General features: G+C 42.1%; 1 protein-coding gene across 2 annotated transcripts in view; it reads right to left on the bottom strand.

The window, feature by feature from the left end:
- Positions 1-23,713, bottom strand: part of dst (dystonin) — a 528,150-nt gene that overhangs the window by 118,506 nt on the left and 385,931 nt on the right. Inside the window, exons 49-55 of one of the 2 annotated variants that reach the window (XM_048530256.2) lie at positions 6,933-7,094; positions 6,656-6,826; positions 4,238-4,404; positions 2,086-2,245; positions 1,578-1,904; positions 1,331-1,415; positions 653-894 (exon numbers count right to left, since the gene is read on the bottom strand). In XM_048530256.2, coding sequence (XP_048386213.1) covers positions 653-894; positions 1,331-1,415; positions 1,578-1,904; positions 2,086-2,245; positions 4,238-4,404; positions 6,656-6,826; positions 6,933-7,094 — 1,314 coding nt within the window. The remainder of the gene's footprint in view (positions 1-652; positions 895-1,330; positions 1,416-1,577; positions 1,905-2,085; positions 2,246-4,237; positions 4,405-6,655; positions 6,827-6,932; positions 7,095-23,713) is intronic. The other variant, XM_048530258.2, reaches the window with a different exon arrangement.

The following is a 23,713-nucleotide window of genomic DNA, read 5'->3' as shown; positions in this document are numbered from 1 at the left end:
GTTCTTCCAAACAAAATTAATTAACTTTATCAGGTAGTTTTCTGCCATTCTACTAACTCCTTTTGATATTCTACATTCTTCTCCTCAGTTTGCAATGCTTCCAAGTTTTGCATCATCTGCAAACTTTGAATTTGTGTCCTGTACACGAAGGTCATTAGTGTGTATTAGGAAAAAGAAGGGTCCTGTTAATGAACCCTGAGAATCGCTACTGTGAAACTTCTTCCAGTCTGAAAAACATCCATTAACCAGTATGCACTTTTCCCTGTCAACTAGCCAGTCCATGTCCATGTTGCGATTGTCCTATATATTCCATGAGGTATATCTTTGTCCACAAATCTATTGTGTGGCACTGTTTTAAATGCCTTTAGAAGGACCATGTAAATCATATCAACAGCTTTGCCCCTCAAACAAATGCACGCACACACATTAAATCAAACACACACGCACTGACAGGATGGAAAGCACATATAGAAATTACACAAACGCCCGCAACTCATAACACACACTTTAACATGACAGATAAACTCCCGATTATGTGGCAGCTGAAATAATGAAGAACAAAATATGTTGAGGCCAAAAACAAACTAGACATATCACAGAGTAAGTAATAATATCCATGTGCACAGAAATTACAATGTGAATAACCACTAACTTTCTGTCTCTTCTGTGCTTGAGCTAGTTGTTCTCCTGCAAGAACCTCGGAAGCATATGTAGTCAGTTCAGCTTCCACCTTCTCGAGCCAGGTTGTTAACAGCTCATGAGCAGACTGAAACTTAGTGGCCAGTTGGAGGGCCTGTTCTAGGGTCTTCAAGACTTTACTGCTGGTAGTGGTAATATCAGCGTAGCGTGCTTTGATGCCATCTAGCCTTTCCTGAATAATTATAACTTCATCCCCTACAAAAGGAAAAACAGAAAGTTAAAATGCTCTAAGTACTGTGTGAACTAATATGCGGTTACAAGCAAGAAGAGAAATAATTTCAGCTTCGTTTGGCAGCCAATCAGCTGCTTATTCATACAATCTCCTAACTTTGAGGTATGCATTTATAAATCACCTTCAAAACCTCTGAATAGCTCAATGCATTTTATGGCCGGGGAGTACACTGGTGCTGCAGAAATGGTGCCAGGTTGTTGGCCCACTTTGCCACTCCATTGCACCATCCCCACAAAGGCTGGTCAGTATTACAACATGCCAGCCAAATCTCTGTCCCCCAGCTTTCTAACTTCCACCAGCTTCTCTTCATCCCCGTGCTTGTTCCCAGGTCGTCAAACATTTTGACATTTCCCTAAATCAATGCTTGCACACACTGCTCTGTTTAGCCCAACTGCTTACCTGTTGTCTGTTTCAGGAGAGCTAATCCATTCTTAATGGCCTGATCCACATGCTGTTTACGAAGCATGATGTCTTCATGAAGCATCTGTTATTGTAGAACAGGTTTGGATAATGGAATTGTTAGAAGTAGAAAATCCAGAATTTCCAGCAACATTCTGACTCAATCAAAATGAAAAAGGGCACAGAAGGAAAATTAAATTTTCAAAGAATGAAGAAATGAAAATTAAATCATAACAAAAAAAGGTACCAGATGTTCAGAATGCTGTTTGTGAAGATGATCAGGATTGTAGTCTTGAATGACTGCATCGTTGAGTTTGTCCTGCACTTCAGCCAACCAGTTCAGAACCTCCACCTCCTCCTCCCCAAAAATCCAGGCATTGGACAGGGCCTGCTGGATCAGGGCAGCTTTGCGGCCACACCTGTCCTGGATCTCAATGTACCGTGTCTGGGCAGAATCCAGCCTTCCCTGCACGATGTCTTTATCATCTCTGGAACTCATAGTCTTTAGCAACTGGCCAATGCTGATGGCCTGGTGTAACTGTTTGCCATGACTGACGACATCATCTTCCATGGCCTACACAAGGTGTACAAATAAATGAGAAAAGAAACTGTGGAAAAATGAACTGAGGCAGAATGTAAGGATTACGGTAACAGGAAGTACCACCTTCACCCACAAACACAACAAAATAATGAATGTGTGAAATTGTAACTTAAAAGGGATGGAGGGATAAAACATACAACTAGCTTGAACTCACTTTATGCTGGGAGATCTGTTCTTGTAGTCTAGCAGTTTGAGTGCCGATAGGTTCAGAGTTTGCAACTTTCTTCTCAGCAGCAGAAAGCCATTCAATCAAAGGTTCGACAGTATCATGGAACTGCTGAGCCACCACCAAGATGGCTCCCAACTGTCGCTGCCTGTAAAAGGGGCAGGAGACCTCAAAAATAAGTAAGACTCACAATTATTTTAACATATTTCAAAACTTCAAAACATAACAATGAACAAACCAATGAAATACTTTTCTGAAGTGCAGTCATTGATGTTGGAATGATGCAGTCACGTAGGAAACGTGATAATCAGTTTATGCACAGCAAGGTCTCCCAAGCAGGAATGGGGCAATAAATGTTCCATCTTGTTTTTGTAATGTTGGCGGATGGATACTTGTTGACCACAATACAAGGGAGATCCCCCATGCAGCCTGTGAAACTGAGGCATCTAAAAACCCAAAATCCATGTGTGCCAACTGCTGGCATTTTTGTTCAATGTTCTCTTCAATACTTTTGAGGAAATACTTAACAACCTTCTCTCTAAGCATCGACATCAGCTTCAAAACTGCTCTTAATGTGGCAAGTAGACCAACTCCATATATTCAGCTTCTGGTACAGCTGTATAATGGCTTCTAAACAATATACTTTATGAGAATCTTTATAAAATGACACAGACCCAAACTTACTGCATCTCGTCAAATTTGGACTCAAGATGTGGATCAACCAAGATATCATTGAATAATTGAACAGGTTGGAGGGGATGAATGGCCTCCTCCTGTTCCTAAGCTGTATTGGTTTATAATGACCAGAGCAACTTGAAAGGATATAACAGGAGTGTATCAACTTGGTTTCAGCCATTACCACTCACTGTACAACCTATATATTTGGGTTGCACGATACTACAGCCAAGGAAATCAGATAATAATGTATAGCTAAAACACAAAAGTAAAATATAAACAGCAAATTTGTTTTAAAATCAAGAGATAGAAGATTTTTCATGAGTACAGAAAATAGCAAGCAGTGTCTGCAGAAACAAGTTTATATTTCATTCATAGAAGTGACATTTTTGATTTATATTCTCTCTCTCACCACTTGAAGTTCTATACGTTATATCTTTTCTTCGAGAAGCTTCAAACAGAACAATCACTACTTGAAAAGAAAGATGCCAGATACTATGATACTGAAAGAATTTACAGAAAAAAACTTCAGGTCACACTGGACAATTAACTGGCTTACCTTTGACAACATGTTACATCAAAAGTAATTAAAATCTGAAATGAAGCCTTTGCAATCACTTCAGTCCATTATAATTATGCTTATTCATTAACAATAATGATTTATACAAGATGCATATTTTTATTCATATAATGTAAGTTTTCCAGCTTGTGAATTGTGATTTCTTTTAAGTAATGACAAGCTACAAACAGTGGAGACGCAAAGAGATGTTGGGTTTCATGTACGAACAACGAATATTCAAAATATAAACAAAATGATTCACAGAATACGAGTCTTTAAAAGTTGATTATAAAGCAGAGGATGTTTTAGTACATTCACACACTCTCCTTGTCAGATAACGTCTGTACTATATGGATGTAAAGACCTAGACACTGTTCCTGGGAAATACCACATTGGTTCTGACAAGAGCGTGACACAAATTGACCAAAACACGAACAAACATTTAAGGTTTAAATATGAAGTGGAATTACACAAACTAGGCTTACAATACTTGGAATATGGAGAGGTTAAAGGGTGGCTTGTTGGGTATATCAGGATTTTCAATGGAATCAACACAGAAGACTGTGAACTTCTTCTGCAGGCAGCTGAATGTAGAACTTAAACTTTGAGCTAAACCATTCAGGAGAAAAGTCAAAATATAGTTCTTTATGTAAACAATTTGAGAACTAAGAAACTCTCTTGAACAAAAAGCAGTAAATGTTAGTTCAGTTAATAATTTTAAACCTGAGTTCAATGGGTCTCCGCTAGCCAAAAAGCATATCGGTTAGGGAATCAAAGTGGGTGCAAAAGGCCAAGATTTGGATCGACCAAGACCCAGTGATAGCCATAATCTGCATGAGAGATTGAATAAACTCCATCTTTCCCCTATGTTGCCCAGTGGGTGCACAGCCACAAACTCCTTTGTACCTGTCTTCAGCCTTGGTCAGCAAGGAATTCCATCGATGACTCAGGCCTTGCAGCTGATTCAGGGTCTTCTCACGATCTGTCGAATCAGCCAACCCAGCAATCTTCTCCCCTTCCTTTTTGATCATTTCCACAGTTGGTTTGCGATCATCCAGCAAATGTTGAAGAAGCTTCATTGGAACAAACATTTAACATCAAAATCGTGATGCACAGATTACTCAAATCTTGCTACTCATTCTCAATGAAGCATACAAAATTTTTACTGGGCTTGACAGGGTAAATGCGGGCTGAGGGCATGGAGTCAGGGAACACAGACTCAGTTTAATGGGTATGCCATTCAGGACGAAGAAGAGGAAGCATTTATTTAACTAAATAGTGGTAATTCTCCAATTGGCTACCACAGAGGGCTCTCCAGGTTCAGCCATTGACTCTGACCAAGATAGAGATCAATGGATTTCTAGACATGGAAGGTATCGTGGAATCTGAGAATACTTTAGGAAAGTGAAGTCGAAGTAGAAGAGCAGCTATGGTCTATTTGAATAGTGGAATAAACGTATGGAGCTCAATGGCCTATGCTTGCTCCTATTTCCTATGCTTATATAAACTGAGAATAGAAATCTGTGCTGTCCAACTCTGACACAGATGTTGATCTATTTTTTTAATTGGCCAACAGGATTTGTATTTGAACAGGTTCCAAACTAAAACCCACTGCCTGAGTGGGCGATGAAAGCAGATTCAACAATAACCTTCAAAAGTAGTTGGATAAACATTTGAATGGGAAAAAATGGCCAAAGTATGTTGCAGAGAAGGGGTGGGGTGGGGGCAGTCGAAATGTGGGTAACTGAATCCACTGCAGGCATAATGGGCTGAATGGGCTCCTTCTTTATAATAATTAATGATTCACCGGCATCTAGAGCAGTTATTCTGTTTTCAGTGTTGGTGGCTAACATCAAAGTAGTACGTAATCACAACCCATTCTACTCAGAGTAATTTACAGTCGTGAGTCATGAACTGGTCTTTACAGTTGGTGTCGAAAAATCCATTTTCTAGCACATCTGGCTTTAAGCATAAGGTTCTTGATGTGTGGATACATCCAACACCTGGACATGGAGTCAGTAACATATGTCATTGCCACTGCCCCCGGCCTGCTCCATGTTCAAGGCTCCAACTGCAAATAAAATTTTTCAGTACTGGGAAAAATAGACAAGTGAAATTGCTCCTTTGCCCCTTCCTCACATAATTCCTCCTGTCCCAAACCCCCTCCCCTACAAACTGTCCCAATCTTCCTCCTTCCCATGAAGCCAACTTTACACACTTTACAATACAAACAGTCCCTTTTCCCCTTATGTAAGATGTCCTTCAATCCTGACATCCCAAATAAAATAGCCTTCATGTTCCACTCCCCAAAACAAACTACGCTTCTGCTCTGTTGCTTACCACCTCAATGCAACAAAAATATACACTGATGGAAACAGGCTAATTCTTAGAGTGCAAGATTCTCTGGTGACAAGAATTTACAACCCTCACTGACATAATTTACCTTGAGAAAGAGTCACTCAAATACAGTATTATGTTCTTACAATACCACCCATTGTTGGTTGACCTATTGACTCAATTAACTCTCATGCCTGAATTGCATAGCTCTAAACCTAACAGAAATGCAGATATATAAGTAAACAGCACGTTAGAAGATCATTCAGAAATCAATGTTCCACATAAGCTTCAACCCTATCCATCTTTACATCTTCACTGTTGATATCTGCTCGTGTAAATGCAACCTTCTACTCCTTTCTCACTCATCAGTTTGTTTAGCTACCCTGAGTCTGCAGTATTTGGGAGGTGCCTGCAGAACCAACCCCAGCAGCTCTATAATGATACCAGTTTACAAAATGACTACAAACACCTAACATAATTTACAAGAAATCCTAATGTGCACCCAGAGGAATAGAGAGCACTGGCGTGGTCAGCTCCTCTGGACTTCTCCACTTGATCATTATCCTGTCCTCTGCTCAGCCTGCAAGGCCGTTCCTCTTGCCACCCGAGCAACCACAGACAGCCGTCTTGAGTGGGTTGCAGGCATGAGGCAGCAGTGGACTGGGAAGGAACAATGAACCACCTGTTGGAGCACCCCATTTCCCCTTCCTCCCCTCACCAAGGACAGCACCTGAGTTTAAAAAGTGGCCTTCTCTTGTGGTACAGGAGTAGCATCTCTACTTTTGAGCCAGGAAGGCCTGTGTTCAAGTCTCACCTGTTGCAGAGGTGTGTAATAACATCACTGAGCAGGTTGACTAGAAAACAGACTAAATTGAAAAAAAGTCTTCTGATGTCGATACTTGAATAAACGAAAATGTTTATTTAAAATGTCAATCGTCTCTAGGGGCTTTGTACAAATTGACATTTTACAAAGAATTGCCAACTTACTTTCTGTTCTTGAATTTGAGCCTTAACTACTTTGAACTCAGCTGATGGTGGCTTTTGGTTGGCTACGAGCTCCTCTGTGTCCATTAACCAACTGAGCAATGATTCGAGCGCATCCTGAAACCTCCCACAGTGCAAGAGAGCTTCGTGCAGCTTGGCAGCTCGTTCTGCAACCTATAAAAACAGAGTAGACTCCCAATTAACTGGAGAGTGACATTGCTGGCGGTAGGCTACCTATTAAACAGTGAAGAGACGGGGCCAAAAAAGAAAGGAAACCAGCCTTTGTTGTTAGAGTATTCCATCGTGTATTTGCTTCTTCAAGGTTGTGCTCCAATGCCCTGATGTTGGTATTTTTAGCTGCACTCTGGATCAGTCCTTGTCCAAGGCGATTCACCTCTTGGAGCACAGTCTGAAGAGGTTCAATTTCTTCCTTTTGAAATACCTGTAGTTAGAAAATGAACAAAAAGAATTACAATATACCTAATTGTTTAATTTAGTTCAGTTTGTGATTCTAATGCCATTCCATAAATAACAATACAAACACTAAATGTAGGGGTGATCTAGAGCCAAACATATAAAATGAAAGTGAAAGTCGTACATTAAATGATTTTTGTGTCAACTATTTGTGATACCATCGCCTGATTTACAGTGTCAATGGTTATCTCATAGAACCATCCAGTTCAGATAAATGGTACTAATCACTTACCAGAGCCATACACATCAAGAACAAAGGTGCTGTCTAAATCATATTAATACCTCTTCTGATATCATAAAGCTAAGTTTACACAGTGAGGAATAAATGAGTTAGGAGAAAAGCCAAAAGATTTTATCTTCACAAATTTTAAAGGCAGCCTTTTTTCAATTTAAGTCAACCTCAAACTAATTATTTTTCAGCATTATTGTGCTCAAAAAAATCAAAATCTTTGATGGACATTGAATCCAATTAATGTTTAGTCCTCTGTGCTAGAAAATACAGCATTTAAAAACAGCTGCTGAGCCAACAACAAAACGGAATATTTAGCAAAATGAATGAGGAACTTACATGGTACATTAAACTTCTATTCAAAATAAAATTCAGCTTGATTACAATAGTCTGCACTACCAAACCATGATAAAGCAGATTTTTAGCCTCTGTCTCAAATTTTCCTTTTTTCTGTTGTTCTTTAGGGGTTCTTCAGGATCAGGCATCATCTGCTCCACAGATTCTCTACAATTCAATGGACTGCCTTCCTTCTAAAACTCCAGAAGTAGATGATCAACTAAAGACAAAAATCCCTGGGCCTTCCCCTCCATCCTAACCCGAACCAAACTTCAGTCCTAATGAAGGGATATTAAAGTTACTTCTATCACCACAAGCAAAACTTCAATTCATCAATCCAGTCCCATATTGTTCAGTATAATTGGGAATGTCAGTTCTATTCCAAAACAGATATTGTTCAAATTTCAAGCAACATTAAATCTCCTCAAACTGCTATTCTACAGGTGAAAATATGATAAGGATTCCCAACAGTGTTATGTGACATTCATACAAGCTGACAATGCATCATCTAGGTTAAAGAACATTCCAGGTAAATTGTTGTTAAAATGGGCTAATTTCCTCAATTTCAAAAGACCCAAAGGATGATAATTTTTCAATCTTTGCTGAGTCAATCAAATGCTGAGTCAAGCTCTATTCAGTGAACCGCCTTTTGCAACACACAGCTCCATAATCTTGTCATTTATTCACTTGTTAATTTTATGCTCCATGTCCTCTCTCACCTCCATGTTCCTTGCCTCTTGCAATAACAAAACTCAATGATAGACTGAGGAACAGCGCTTCAGCTTTTGACTAGACACTTGCTAATCTTGCAAACTCAACATTTATTTCACCAATTTCAGAACAAAACAACAAGTTCCTTTTTTTTCCCTTTGGAGAACAGGAGCTGGTAATGATTTACTTCTATCATTTAACATTCCCTCTGAACACATAATTTGTTTCCTTATTTGGCCTGTTATGACACCATCACCCCTTCTGTAATGCAATCTCTCCCGTCGTCCATCTTATCACAAACCTTCCCCACAGCTCTCCACCCTCCCTGCCTCTATACTTGCTTAAAATCCATTCTGTTTCAAACTTTTTGGGAGCCTCGTGAAAGTTCAATGATCTGAAACATTAACTCTGCTTCTTTTGCCATTTGATGTTTGATCTGAAGAGGAATTCCAACAGTTTCAGTTTTGATTTCAGATTTCCAGGATCCACAGTATTTTGCTTTTGAAATGCCTCGTGTTCGCATTTGATGACTGAATTAGTCACATGGGGTAATGTATGCTAAATGCAGTTAACTAATAAACTAAATAACATACACTTTATTCACAGCTTAATTTTATGGAGAACACTTTTTCCATCAGCTCTAAATTCCTTCTCTTTTTTCACCTTTGTTAATGGAACATGGATTACCTTCTGTTTATTCCTGTTAAAATCCACCCACCAGCCCACAACCCAAGAATTCAGGGGAGCTGAAAAAATGAGTTGATCTTTTCATAATTCACATGGTTGTGCAGTTCACTCTCAGCAAATTTATAATTAGTCACTCACATTATTTATGAATACTCTATACAGCAAGAAACACAGAACAGATCTGTTCCTGGGTCTTAGTCAGTGCCCTTTGCTGCTTTCTAATGCCAAAACTATTTTCAATTCAACTAGCTAACTTACCATTAATTCCACAAATGTTTATCTTCTTTAAAGTCTTACCATGGAATTGAACCGAACAATCTCTTAAAAATTAAAGTCACACAACTTGACTGCTAGTTTAGGTCCTCAATAATTCCGGACTGCTCATCAAAACCATGACCAATATGGCTAGCATGTGACTAACAGAAAAGGCTTTACAAAAGGCAATTATCTTTAACACATTATAAACTATTTTTCCACATTACATCAGCGTTATGTATCTTCACTCTTTACTTGCTTCAGATACTACTTTTGGTTTACCTGTCTTGGACTGTTTGCTCAGATTAACTCTTCATTTGTGCATCCCAACACATGCTCAGCTTTGCTTGCTCGGATAACGGATCTAATCATTAAAAACGGTGTGTTCAAACTTACTCACTAAAAACATGGAGTCTTTATCAAGTGGAATATTATGTGTATTCATAATATTCATCTGAGGGTCCTTTTATATCAAAAGCTCATTTTCGAAACTTATCATTTTTGAACAGCAAAGTTGCATTTAAGGCAAAGATGAAGAAGGAAATGAAAGAGAGAGAAATGGAAACATTTATTGATGGGTTTTTAAAATCAATTGCTAATATATTGGTATTGGTGGCTAGGCCAGCATTGATCGCTCATCCATAACTACCCTGAAGAAAGCACTGGGAAGCTGCCTTCTTGAAGCCCTCAGCAGTCCCCTGGTGGGGCAGGGGGGAGGGTTAGCATTCTGCATACCTCTGATATTATTAGGAATAATTTCGACCCTTTGACAGTGATGGAGCAATGGTGTAGTTTCAAGTCAGAACGGTGTGTGACTTAGAGGGGAGCTTGCAGGTGGTAATGTTCCCAAATTACTACTGCCCTTGCCCTTCTAGATGATAGAAGTGAGCTGAAGGAGATAGCAGGCTTGTGTGGTGCATAAATTCTGGCATAGACCGGTTGAGCAGTGTGAGCAACTGTAAATATTATGTACTGCAGTAGTTCATTTGTCACATGTTACTCCACATTTTCAGAATTTGACATAATAAGACTCCACTTGACTTTGACTTTAATTGATGAGAAAATTAATTAAATAGTAAAAGAACAAATATACAGTAGCAATAACACAGCTTGCAATGTTTCCACAGTCGTTGCCAAGCTTAGTCATCTCTTCCTGCAGTAAAAAAAATTTTCAAATTCTGTGGTGAATTAGAATGTATGCAAAATTCTTTTAATAGGTCTTTTCTATACTCTCTTTGAAAGGTCTCTACGAAGGTTCTAGATGGAATCCATGCAGCTTAAGGAGCAGCTTCAGAAAATGAACCAAGAAACAGCAAATCTGAATACTGTATCATAAAATTTACAAGCATACACTGAACAGCCCTCAAAATATCCTCCGTCCTCTATCCAAGGCATCTGAAACACCCACCAGGTGAAACAGTGATTTATCTGCTCTTCACTCAATCTAGTCTACTACATTCACTGCTCACAATGTGGTGTCCTCTACGTTGGGGAGACAAAAAAACCGACTGGCTGACTGCTTTGCAGAAAACCTCGGTTCTGTCCACCAAAATGACGCTGAGCTTCTGGTTGCCTGCCTCTGTCCTGGGCTTCCTACAGTGCTCTAGCAGAGCTCAGCACACACTGAAAGAGCAACATCTCATTTTCTGCCTGGGGACCCTGCAACCTTCTGGGCTCAATACTGAGTTCAGTAATTTCAGAGCCTGGGCACTTCCTCCCATATCCTCACCCCAAACCTTGTCATCACATGAGCTGCTATCACAAACAACCCATTGTCACCCACTAGCAGCTAGATCGCTTTCGAATCCCCATTAGCAGCTGTTCGTTCTCCCAGGCTGACCTTTACCCACTATTGTGCCTGCCCAACTGCTTTTTTCTCTCTCTTGGGCTCTATCTCCATCTATTGTTTACTCCTTCCCCTCTCCCACCCCTTTTCTAGCAACATATATCAAACTTTTCTGTGGTATTATCAATTCTGAATAAGGGTCACCAGATCTGAAACATTAACTCTGCTTTCTCTCCACAAGTGCTGCCTAACCTGCTGAGTTTTTCCAGCAACTTATGACTTTGTGTTTTAACGAACATTTGTATTTCAATTGTTTGACGTGATCACAGCCATTCTCTTCCATTTAGTTTAATTCTCAACCAAATAAACAAATGTTATAATATTTGTGGCAATGTAATCTCTGATATATTATCTGCAACTGGAGCCAAATTTTAACCACTTATGCCTAGTGATAGCACTTTCTTTAAAGATACTCAATATAGAAACATTTCATTTTATCAAAACTATCACATAGATACTATTGACAAGGTGAATCCCATTAGCTTCTAGCTTCAAATTTGAGCCAGTGCCACCAATGTAATCAAGTGTCACAGTGCCGCATACGTCTCCTGTCCAAGCCCTACTGTGCCTGAATCTAGTACAAACTATAAACCAATTTCCTGACAATTTTAAATATATACCAAATATTTGCTTTGGAGTGCAGAAATTGAGAACTGCAGTAAGGTCAGAGTATAATATTCAACATTAGGTAATATGCTATGTGATTGGGCAGCAGGTCAGGGAACACGGTTTCTTAGTGCATTCCCAATTACAAATCTCAACAAATCAGGGCCAACTTTCCTCCTTAAAACAGGTAACTGCACCCTCGTATGTCATCCACAGCAATGCATTGACCAATTTCACTTGTCAACCAATCAGCAGTATGAGTCTAAATTGCTGTTGCCATTGAGTATTGATATTCTTGCAGGTATCCAGATGAGTACCAGACTAAAAATTTTAACATCGCATTTTTGTTTTAAGCAGTACGAATACTGACCAGTTTATTTTATGGAATCTACAGTTTGCTTTAATTATATTATAAATGGAAAGTCAGACAAGATCTCAAAGTTACAATCATTATCAGCAAGTGCAAATCCTTTTCGTCACCCTCTCGACCGTTGTAATCTATTCCAACCCTCCAGGATGTAATTAAAGCTATGAGACCCAACAGTATCCTGACTGTAGTGCCAAAGAAGTGGGCTCCAGAGCTGGTCCTACCACTAGTCAAGCTGTTTCAGTAGAGCAACACTACCAGTATCTACTGGTCAAAGTAAAAAATTGCCCAGTTACGGCCTCCCCTACCAAGCAGGACAAATTTAACCTGGCTAATTGCTGCCTCACCAGCTGAATCTTCATCAGGAAAATGATGGAGGGTGTCATTGACAGAAGGCACATTACAAAAGGTACTTAGCCACAAATAACCTGTTAGCCGATGTTTGCCTAACAGGACTGGCCATATAAATACAGCAGCTACAACAGCATATCAGAAGTTGGGAATTCCCAAAGCTTTCCACTGCCAACAAGACAAAAATGAAGAGTTTAATGGAATATTCACCACTTACCCAGGTAAGTACATCTCTAACACAATTTGACAAGCCTGATGACTAACCTGGACCAACAACCTGCTTGATTACCACACCTTCATCAGCTTGACTTGCATCCTATCACTACTTTAAACACTCATTCCCCCCACTATTGTCATATAATAGCAGCAAAGTGCATCTTCTCAATTCACCAAAATGCCTTCGAAAGCACTTTCCAAACACGTGAACATGACAAACTAGAAGGACAAATTAGTAAATACACAGAATCATCACCGCCTACAAATGCTCCTCTAAACCTGCTGGTATGTTGCAGTTTCTTCACTATCACGGGTTCAAAAATCAAGAACATCCTTCCTAACAGCACTGAGTGTACACCTATATCACACGGACTGCAGAGGCTAAATAATATGACTCACCACCACCTTCTCACACAATTAGAATTGAGTAACAATGCCAGCTGAGCAAGTGACATCCCACATCCCATTGACAAACAAACAGTGTTGGCGCTTGCTTAATTCTGGCCTCCTGTTCATGCTGATTTTCACTGCTCCACCAGTTTTCACCTACACTGATGTTAAACTCTGGAATCCTTCTCACAAACATGTACAGCTATCCATAGCTTACTATATAAACAAACTTTTGGTCACCTGTCCTTGTATCTCCTTCCATTGTTACATGGGAAACTTTATTTAATACTTGGGTTGCCACTTTGGATATTTTTCAGCCACTAATGGCTATTCATAAATACCAAGCTGGTGTTGAGTTGGGTCTGGACTTTGCAAGGGAATCATCTTTGCAGTTCGGGAAGAGATCGCTTGATGCATCCTGGGTTTGACACTGCATAGAATCCTTACAGTGTGGAAGCAGGCCATTCAGCCCATCCGGACGACACCAACCCTCCGAAGAACATCCCACCTAGACCCACCCCACTACCCCATACCTATAACCCTACATTTTCCATGGCTAATCCACCTAGCCTGCACATCTCCGGACACTATGGACAATTTAACGTGGCTAATCCACCTAATCAGCATATCTTTGGACAGTGGGAGGAAACTCACACAGACACAAGGAGAAGTGTAAACTCTACTTGGGCAGTCGACCAAGGCTGGAATCAAACCCAGGTCCCTAGTGCTATGAGGCACAGTGCCAATCACTGAGCCACCGTGCCACCGCATGTAATGCCTGTCTCATTGCAGTTATCCTTGTCTTTAATCCCATGCATTTACATTCAAAGACTGGAGGTGGATTCACTTCTTATCAAGTAGCTAAACTGCAGGCAGGCAGTACAAATTACAGAGCCATTGGCACATAAAAACTGTATGTACTGATCTAAGGTCAGAATGAACTACATTCTCAGTGACTGCATCACAATTTGATTCTTCAGACACCACAAAGTTACAGAATTGAACAAAGCATCTTATTCACATGGGTCTGTCAAGATGCCTGCTACCAGAAAAAGGATGAATAAAGAAAACAAAAGGACACCTCAGTTTCACTCTTTGCAACAAATATTGGGCCTGTACCATTTCATCTTAGGGTTTAAACTACTGCACACAGCATAAAACTTTATTCTCACAGTTAAAGAGTTGTTTTTAATTCCTCACTGGCAGGATTGGTAAACCAATGAGACAGATTTAACGTAAGTGGAGGAGAGATGAGATGAGTGTTTTTTTTAAAACAGGCTTAGCAAATGCATAGGATCTGGAATGCATTGCCTAAAAGGCCAGCAGAAACAGATTCAACTGGTACTTTCAATAGTGAGTCATATAAATCCCTGAAAGAGATATTCACAGCACTATAGTTAAGGAACTGGACAGTGAAACAATGAGTAGATGTTTAAAAGCAAGGGGATGATGGGCCAAATGTCCCCTTTCACCTTTGTTTGATTTGATGATATTCCTTTCTCAGGACCCCTAAACATCCACCACCTTCCATATGAAAGAGGGAAAGTAAAGTTTAAATTGTTTCATTTCCTGAAAGAGTTCAGGAGTCCATTTGACAGATTTGCTACAGTGGAGGAGTGCAGGTCAGGCCTGCTTTAAGAATCATACAGAATATAGTACAGGCGATATATTTTTAAAATGTTTGATTGTGTGGGATGCTGGTGGTTGGCCAGTTTGTGGTCACTTCAGTTTGATTACTGCCAGCTGGGAGCAGCCTGCCTGCGTGTACAGGAAACATACATCATCTCTCACATTAAAGCCATTCAAAAAAGGTGACGAGTCCTTTCAAGTGGCTGAATAATGAGCATCAAGAGATAAAATCCATTCTGTCATTGGTGATGCTTAATCCTTGCTGTTGAGGTACAAGGTAGTAGAGTGCATCACTTGCAACTGCCAATTTCTCGAGAGGACAAGAGTTTGTTACAGTAGGTAATGTAGCAAGGCCACCACTCGCTGGGGTCTTAAACAGCTCTGTAAACAGTGTCGACAAGCTGGAGCTGTTTTTCAGTCTGAGTTTTCCTTAGTTTCCAATCGATCAGCTCATACCTTAGAATTTGTTACCTCCCCACAGAACCTCCACATGCTCTGGCCTCAAATTCCATTGCTTCTGCATCCCTTCCAAACCCAAGGAATCCCAATAGTAGTCTCAGCGCCTGCAACCTTCCAAAACAAATAGGCAGAACATCCTTCCCCATGTCTGATCCCTCCATCATCTGAGCACAAATCTTGGTAATACAAGAACTACATGATATAGATGAGATGTATATGAGATAGAATAAAGGGAGAAGTATGCATGAAGAAATAGAAGTAAGATGGCTGGGGTAGAGATGGCAATACTGATAAAGAAGACAGACAAGTAAAGTGAGAAGATATGAGAGAGAAAGGAGTAAGAGAGAAAAGAGAATGAGGGAAGAGTGAGTGAAAGAAGGTTAGAAGAAGAGAAAGAGGAACTGAAGTGATGGGAGGAGATGATAAGCAAAAACAGTACAATGCAAACTTGGGAATAGTGACTGAGAGACCTGTTTTGTCATTTAGCAACATCATTAGATATTATTCAACTTTTTACAGTAGCACACAAACTGCTCATCTCGAAACTAAAAATGTTGAGTATTTACTGGTCAGTGGGCTCTGGTGGAATATTTCAAACTGAAACTCAGCAGAGGGACTCTGTACCCATTCAGTTCCATTGATAAAAGATTGTGCAAAATGTTTGCTTTTTGCATCATTTATGCTGTGGCTATGTTGAAAGCTTGCATGGACAGTTGGGTTTATCAAAACCATCAAGTAATGTCAGCAATGTTAGGCTGATGGTGATATTGGTTTGAAATTCTTGGTACTTAAATAAATCAACTCAACTAACTCAGTGAAAACCTGTGGCACTGCAACAAGAGTTCAAGTGAAGACCAGTCCTGAGATCAATCTGTGCCTGTCATTTTCTTTCACATTGAATTGTCGGCCAAGTTCTTCATTACTCTGAAAGCTAAGACAGATTAAATTGCGTTGTACTATGATGACATAACCCTCCGGTTCCATTTCTGATGCACAGGGAAATAGATTAAAAGGGCCTTAATTTCAACAAAAAAAGCATCAGCTCAAATCATGGCATTTTCCCAAACCACAAAATGCCACAAAGTCATGAAGACCTTTAGCCATTGAGGTTTGAGAAATGATTATTACACAGATATGAATGACGCTGTGGGGAGACATGCCACCACAATCCCCAGTTTCTGTAAAGTGAAATATGTTAGTGTAAAGGTATATCAGGACATGACGAGTAACAGACACCAGCTGGTTAATAACCACACAACAAACAGCTGGAAACTATCAGTCATGTCACAAGCTGCCTCCAGCTCACAAAGCCACATTGCTCACCCAATCTAATTCAGCCATATTGAAATTTAATATTCTGAAGGTTGCTAGGAAACTGGTTACCTGGCAACAGTGACATAAAGTAAAATGACGGAACTTGAGAAAGTGTTATCAGAAATCTTTTCCCAGGACCTCCGATACAAATCATACCCTGTTGCATACATAAGTGTTTTGGTTACCTTATCAGTGAAAACCCCACTGCTGTTCACATTAGAATGTTCTATCAGTGCTGACATGCTACAAACGCACACCTCGTCCATCACTGGCGTGTTTTCGTAATAACCCTTGCACTCAGACGTCATGCTTTCAACAACAGGAGGTACTTCCCCGGGAACAAATAATGGGGCATCTGGTTCCACCAAAGGCTGCACATGGTCACATTCTGACTGTGTTTCAGATTGACTTTCAACTACCGTATCCCAGTAACATGTCTCTTGTGTGAGTATATTCTCATTTGCTTCCTCTATTGTTGCTTTTTCCAGATCTGCTTGTTTTGCCTCACAAAACTTGGGTGTAATCTCTGCTGGGATGGATGTGAAGTTAGATTTCCCATCAAGACTTTCTTTGCCAACACAATTTTTCACATTGTATTCCATGGTCTTTTCATTTCCCTCAAAATCAGTACCTTCTCTTGTATTATGCTCAGAAACCAATGTTAAGGCCATAATTAATTCTGCCCCTTCAGTTGGGGAGACTCCATAGTCTTCACTCTTTGTGATAGAGGGCACACTTTTAAGCACTCGTGACAACATTTGCTCTTCGCCAGAGGTAACACTGGGCCCAGTTCTTTTGGCTTCATGGTCCTTTGTTAAACGTACTCCATCCACAGAGGATAAACTCCTGTAACGAATTTTATCACTGTTAGCCCATGGGTACATTTGTGCTTTACTTGCAGAGGGACTGGACAGCCCAGAGTCCTCCTCTGAAGTGAGTGAGCCGCTGGTGCCCTTGTCCTGGCTCCAGGTAGACAAAGTAGCAGCCTCTGTACTTTCACAAGGCGAAGCCTCTGCTCGGCTGGGGTAGTCTGTGAAGGGTGGAACAAACGTCCTCCAGGACCGCCGATTTTCCCTTTTCTCCACCACAGCTTTCACTTTGGGAGCACCAGCGGTTCGGATGGCATCACTATTAAGCTTCAGGGCATCAAAGATAATTTTCTCGTCCAGTCGGGTACTCTCTCTGGCCCTCAGCTCAAGAGCACCAGGGGCTGATAATGCACCATTGCTAGAGAAGGGGGCAGATTCTAGTGTCCTCTGGCTGTATGGGAGGTAACGCTCTGTCAAGTGTCTTGAAGCCAGGCTGCCCTTTGAGCCTGAGTCTATCTGTTCATTCAGTCTCACTGTGTCATAGATGGATCTTTGGGGAACATAACAATCTTCAATATTAATGTCCTCTTCCTCGGTTATCCCCATACAGGCTGGATTTTGACGTAAGCAGTCAGGCCTACTCAGTGGTTTCCCCATTTTGCAGGGTTTTTTTGCTATGGCATTATGCAGTTGCTCCAATTTTTTTTAAAAAATCCTTTCACAATTTTAAAGGCAGCCAAATGAAATCAAACCTACAATAAACATGTGTCCCAGCTAAAGCTACGTGATCACTGGTTTCTTGAAATCTGCAGTTAATAAAAATATTTTAAAAATTCATGCATTGAGACTGCATTTAAAGGAGATCTTTTAAAAACAAAAACAAAATTCCAGTGCAATGGTGACTGTTTAACTTTACCTGATTAGAATCTGGTGCGGGCTGGGAGTGGAATTGATTCTGTATAAAGTGCGCAGGCTATTAGTTTGGCAGTGTTAAAATGAAACACAACAGTAAGTTCAGAAGGTCTTTCAGTCAGGAATTCCGTGCCTTCTTTTTCGCTCAAGCCCCTCTGCCCTTTAACCCCTCCCCCTACTTCAATTCTTTTTAGCAGCAAGAAAGGTATGTACAGACAGCACTGTAATTTCAGCTGATCCCCATCACCAGGAACGTTGCAAAAGGAAGGAATCCTTCAGCTGAACACAATAGCTCTGGCGTTGTCTCAGTGATTACCCTCAATCCACTTGTAGGCAGGCAAAACAATTCACAGTAACAAGCAAAGAAACCTCCTCATCGGACAAAACGAATCACAGCAGTGCATTCATCTAGCCTGCGTTCAAAACCCAAACCTCTGACGATCGCAGAACACAAGTCACTTTGGGTGTTTTTTTTAAACAAAAAGGAAACCACACTTTCTGTTGAAGACAAAGGCACATCAACTTGTATTTTTTTCCTCCTTTTTTGTCACAAAGCTAGTTTTTCCTCCTGTATTGATTTGACGATGGGCTTCTCTCCCTCACTCACGTTAAACCTCTAGCAGCCTGTCTTTAATTCTGCAGTACAATCCGCGAGCTCGTGAGAGCAAATCTTTCAGTGCAAAATGTTTCAGAATCAAACGCTGCTGCTGATTTTTTTAAAAATTATATATCCCCTCCTCCTCGAAGCAAGTTCTTCAAGCACAGAGCGGGACGAGTTCCTTCCAGTCGCCCAGCTTTGCGAGCAGCGTGTCCACTCAAGAGTTCATGGTTCCGGGAGGAGAAGTTGGGTCTCAGTCACAGGCAGCGAGGCGCGGACTGTGAGATCCCCGCGGACACAGGCTGTGGGGTGGGAGGAAGACATGGGAGCAGGGCGGCGTGGTCACCGCTAACGAAGCAGGCATGGAGCGCCCACAGCAGAGCTGTGTAGTCTTCTCTGCCCGGAGCTGAGGAACCTTCAGATCCACAGTGGAGTGACGCCCCTTTCTCATTCTTCAGCCAACATCTGTTACAGCCCCGGTTGGTGCACTCTACAAACGTGACCGGCCGCTTCGTTCGACCCCCGGCGACCTCTTCTGTCACACCCCCAGCCCCGCTTCTTTTGTATTCGTGCCCACCTCATTTCTCAGCCACATGTTCCGTTTCCAAGAGAGCCCTTAGGTATTTCGGCCTCGGGTTCCCCGGCTGATGCTACGTAGCGCAGCAAAGCATTGCCAACCTCAGGACCTCACCCTGTTCGGGGGACATGGCGAGGGGAAACAGCACCGGGTGTGGGCCGCCCTTTTTGGTCTCACCTTGAGGATATCACTTCAATCCCCATTTTCATCAATCTGGATCAAGGGGGCAGAAGGGGAGATGTAGAAACCAGGGCTGATCTGGTCCCAGTGCTTAACCAAAACTCCCAAGCTATGTCAGAAACCTCCAGTGCCAAAAAAGTCTATTCAGCCATCGTGCCTGTGATCGAACTATCCGAATAGTCCCACTCTCCACACTTCTCCTTCAGAGGCTTACAATTCTTCCCCTCAAATAATTATTCAGTTCCTATTTTAAATTGCTACTAAACTTGGACAGGATTTCCCCCCCCCCCCCCCCCAATTACAAAACATCGATTCTACTTTCCACAGCTGGTGCCAGGCCTGCTGAGGTTCTTCAGCAATTTCTGTTTTGTTTCAGTGGGTTTGCTTGTTGTCCGGTGTCCCGTGCTTCCATCCAGTCTCATAATGTTCACTGATAATGGGAACTGCAGATGCTGGAGAATCCAAGATAACAAAGCGTGGAGCTGGATGAACACAGCAGGCCTAACAGCATCTCAGGAGCACAAAAGCTGACGTTTTGGGCCTAGACCCTTGGATGAAGGGTCAAGGCCTGAAACGTCAGCTTTTGTGCTCCCGAGATACTGCTTGGCCTGCTGTGTTCATCCAGCTTCACACTAGTGTTCACTGTGTTGCTCCTCCTGGCACCTATAATCTCATTAAACATAGAAAGGGATGTCTACAGATGGTAGCTGCTCCAGGTGCCCTTGCTATCACAAAAATATAATCAGTGGTGCAAGGTCACTGCAAAGATGTCATTGCCAGATATCCCACAGTGAGGCACATCAGAGTAGAGAGAAAATCCAATCTTGAGAAATTGCTGGTTATGTCTCAGCTGGACGATGGGCCAATTCTGGGCAGCCCACATCATAAAGGACATAAATGTCTTGGAAAGGGTGCAGAGGATATTTGCTAGAATGAGACTGTGTGCAGAGATTGGAGAAACTGGGATTTTTCTTGGAGCCATGATCATTAGGAGGAGATTTAGAGTCATACAGATGTACAGCAGTGGAAACAGACTCTACAGTCCAACTTGGCTATGCCAACCAGATAACCTGAATTAATCTAATCCCATTTGCCACCTTTAGGCCCCTACCTCTCTAACCTTTCCTATTTATATACCCACCTAGATGTTTTTTAAATGTTCTAATTGTACCAGTGTCCACCATTTCCTCTGCCAGTTCATTCCATGCGTATACCACCCTCTGCATGAAAAAGTTACTATTAGGTCCCTTTTAAATCTTTCTCCTTAAACCTATGCCCTCTGGTTTTGGACTCTCTTACCCTCGGGAAAAGACCTTGACTAGTCATCCTAACCACGCCCCTCATGATTTTACAAACTTCTAGAAGGTTACCTCTCATTTTCCAGTGCTCCAGGGAAAGTAGCCCCAGCCTATTCAGCCTGCCTGCATAGCTCAAACCCTCCAACCCTGGCAACATTTGACAAAATAATTCAAAATCGAAGAGTTTGCAGGGAGAAATTGGTTCCAATGCCTGGGGAGTCAGTGATTAAAAGTCACAGATTCAGGATCATTGACAAAAGAAGCAGAGGGAATGTGAGGAGAATGGTTTATGCAGCAAGTGATGATAACCTGAAATGCACTATCTGAAGGGATGGTGGAAAAGGGCCAAATAGTAAAATTCAAAGGGAAACTGGACAGATATTTACAAAGAAAAATGTGGGCAGGGTGGCAAAAGCAGGGAAGAGATTAACTGGATAGTTCTTTGAATATTCTGGTACAAGCATTGAGTGCTGATTGATATTTCTCACCTTCTCTGCAAAGGACATTGGTGTCAACTTTTACTATTAGTGTGGTTTGTAAAGCTGCCAGTTCTGTACATCAGCCATTTGGGTACAGATATTCAGGTAGGGTTGTAGAACAGCAAGCCAATTTCTAAACTCCAGTTTTAGTCCACACCCTATTACCCCCAAAACTACACCCTCTGCTCAAACAAAGTTCATGATAGTTTCCTGAGAATTCCAGCTGCCTCCTGGTACCTTTACTTGGTGGTCACGATGTTTTTTGATTTGCATTTCTAAATGTTGAATGTGAACAGACTACTCGTCTGAGGAATTAGACCTGAGCCTTCTATGTGCAATGTAGTGATTATTGGTATCTGTCTAAGGACAACGACAATGTGTGTGATGTCTGGCTAATGTCAGCAACAAGTGATACCATCACAGTAGTGATGAGTTGGAGCAAAACTCCAACTGCTTCACTGATTATTGGCTGTTCTCAGTTATAATGACTGTGATATGATCATGACTGTAATATTTTATCTGGATAACTGATGTCCTTAAAGGAAAAAAGTTTGCCATCCTTACCCAGTATGACCTACATATTACCCCAGACCCAATGTGGTTGACTCTTAACTGTGTAGCCTCAAAGCTACACAATTCAAGAGCATCCAAGATAATCAAATGTGAGGCTGGATGAACACAGCAGGCCCAGCAGCATCTCAGGAGCACAAAAGCTGACGTTTCGGGCCTAGACCCTTCATCAATCTTCAGTTCACCTGGGCCATCTCCAGCACATCCCTCACCTTCCTGGATCTCTCAGTCTCCATCTCAGGCAACCAGCTTGTAACTGATGTCCATTTCAAGCCCACCGACTCCCACAGCTACCTAGAATACACCTCCTCCCACCCACCCTCCTGCAAAAATTCCATCCCCTATTCCCAATTCCTCCGCCTCCACTGCATCTGCTCCCACGATAAGACATTCCAGTCCCGCACATCCTAGATGTCCAAGTTCTTCAAGGACTGCAACTTTCCCCCCACAGTGATCGAGAACACCCTTGACCGCGTCTCCTGCATTTCCCGCAACCTTCCTGCATCCCTCACACCCTGCCCCCGCCACAACCGCTCAAAGAGGATCCCCCTCGTTCTCACACACCACCCCACCAACCTCCGGATACAACGCATCATCCTCCGACACTTCTGCCATCTACAATCCGACCCCACCACCCAAGACATTTTTCTATCCCCACCCCTGTCTGCTTTCCGGAGAGACCACTCTCTCCGTGACTCCCTTGTTTGCTCCACACTGCCCTCCAACCCCACCACACCCGGCACCTTCCCCAGCCACCGCAGGAAATGCTACACTTGCCCCCACACCTCCTCCCTCACCCCTATCCCAGGCCCCAAGATGACTTTCCACATTAAGCAGAGGTTCACCTGCACATCTGCCCATGTGGTATACTGCATCCACTGTACCCGGTGTGGCTTCCTGTACATTGGGGAAACCAAGCGGAGGCTTGGGGACCGCTTTGCAGAACACCTCCGCTCGGTTCGCAATAAACAACTGCACCTCCCAGTCGCAAACCATTTCCACTCCCCCTCCCATTCTTTAGATGACATGTCCATCATAGGCCTCCTGCAGTGCCACAATGATGCCACCCGAAGGTTGCAGGAACAGCAACTCATATTCCGCTTGAGAACCCTGCAGCTCAATGGTATCAATGTGGACTTCACCAGCTTCAAAATCTCCCCTTCCCCCACCGCATCCCAAAACCAGCCCAGTTCGTCCCCTCCCCCCACTGCACCACACAACCAGCCCAGCTCTTCTCCTCCACCCACTGCATCCCAAAACCAGTCCAACCTGTCTCTGCCTCCCTAAACTGTTCTTCCTCTCACCCATCCCTTCCTCCCACCCCAAGCCGCACCTCCATCTCCTACCTACTAACCTCATCCCACCTCCTTGACCTGTCCATCTTCACTGGACTGACCTATCCCCTCCCTACCTCCCCACCTATACTCTCCTCTCCACCTATCTTCTTTTCTCTCCATCTTCGGTCTGCCTCCCCTTCTCTCCCTATTTATTCCAGAACCCTCACCCCATCCCCCTCTCTGATGAAGGGTCTAGGCCTGAAACGTGAGCTTTTGTGCTCCTGAGATGTTGCTGGGCCTGCTGTGTTCATCCAGCCTCACATTTGATTATCTTGGATTCTCCAGCATCTGCAGTTCCCATTATCACTGATACAATTCAAGAGCAGTTGGGGATGGCCAACAAGACATTTCTCTAATGAAGGAATAAAGAGAAATAAAGGTCTGCACAGAAAGGAGGCTACCAATTCTACCTTCAACTTAAAACTTGCACC

Source organism: Stegostoma tigrinum, chromosome 4, assembly GCF_030684315.1.
Source record: "Stegostoma tigrinum isolate sSteTig4 chromosome 4, sSteTig4.hap1, whole genome shotgun sequence".
Taxonomy (NCBI): Eukaryota; Metazoa; Chordata; class Chondrichthyes; order Orectolobiformes; family Stegostomatidae; genus Stegostoma; species Stegostoma tigrinum.
This window is presented reverse-complemented; position numbering and strand designations above follow the sequence as displayed.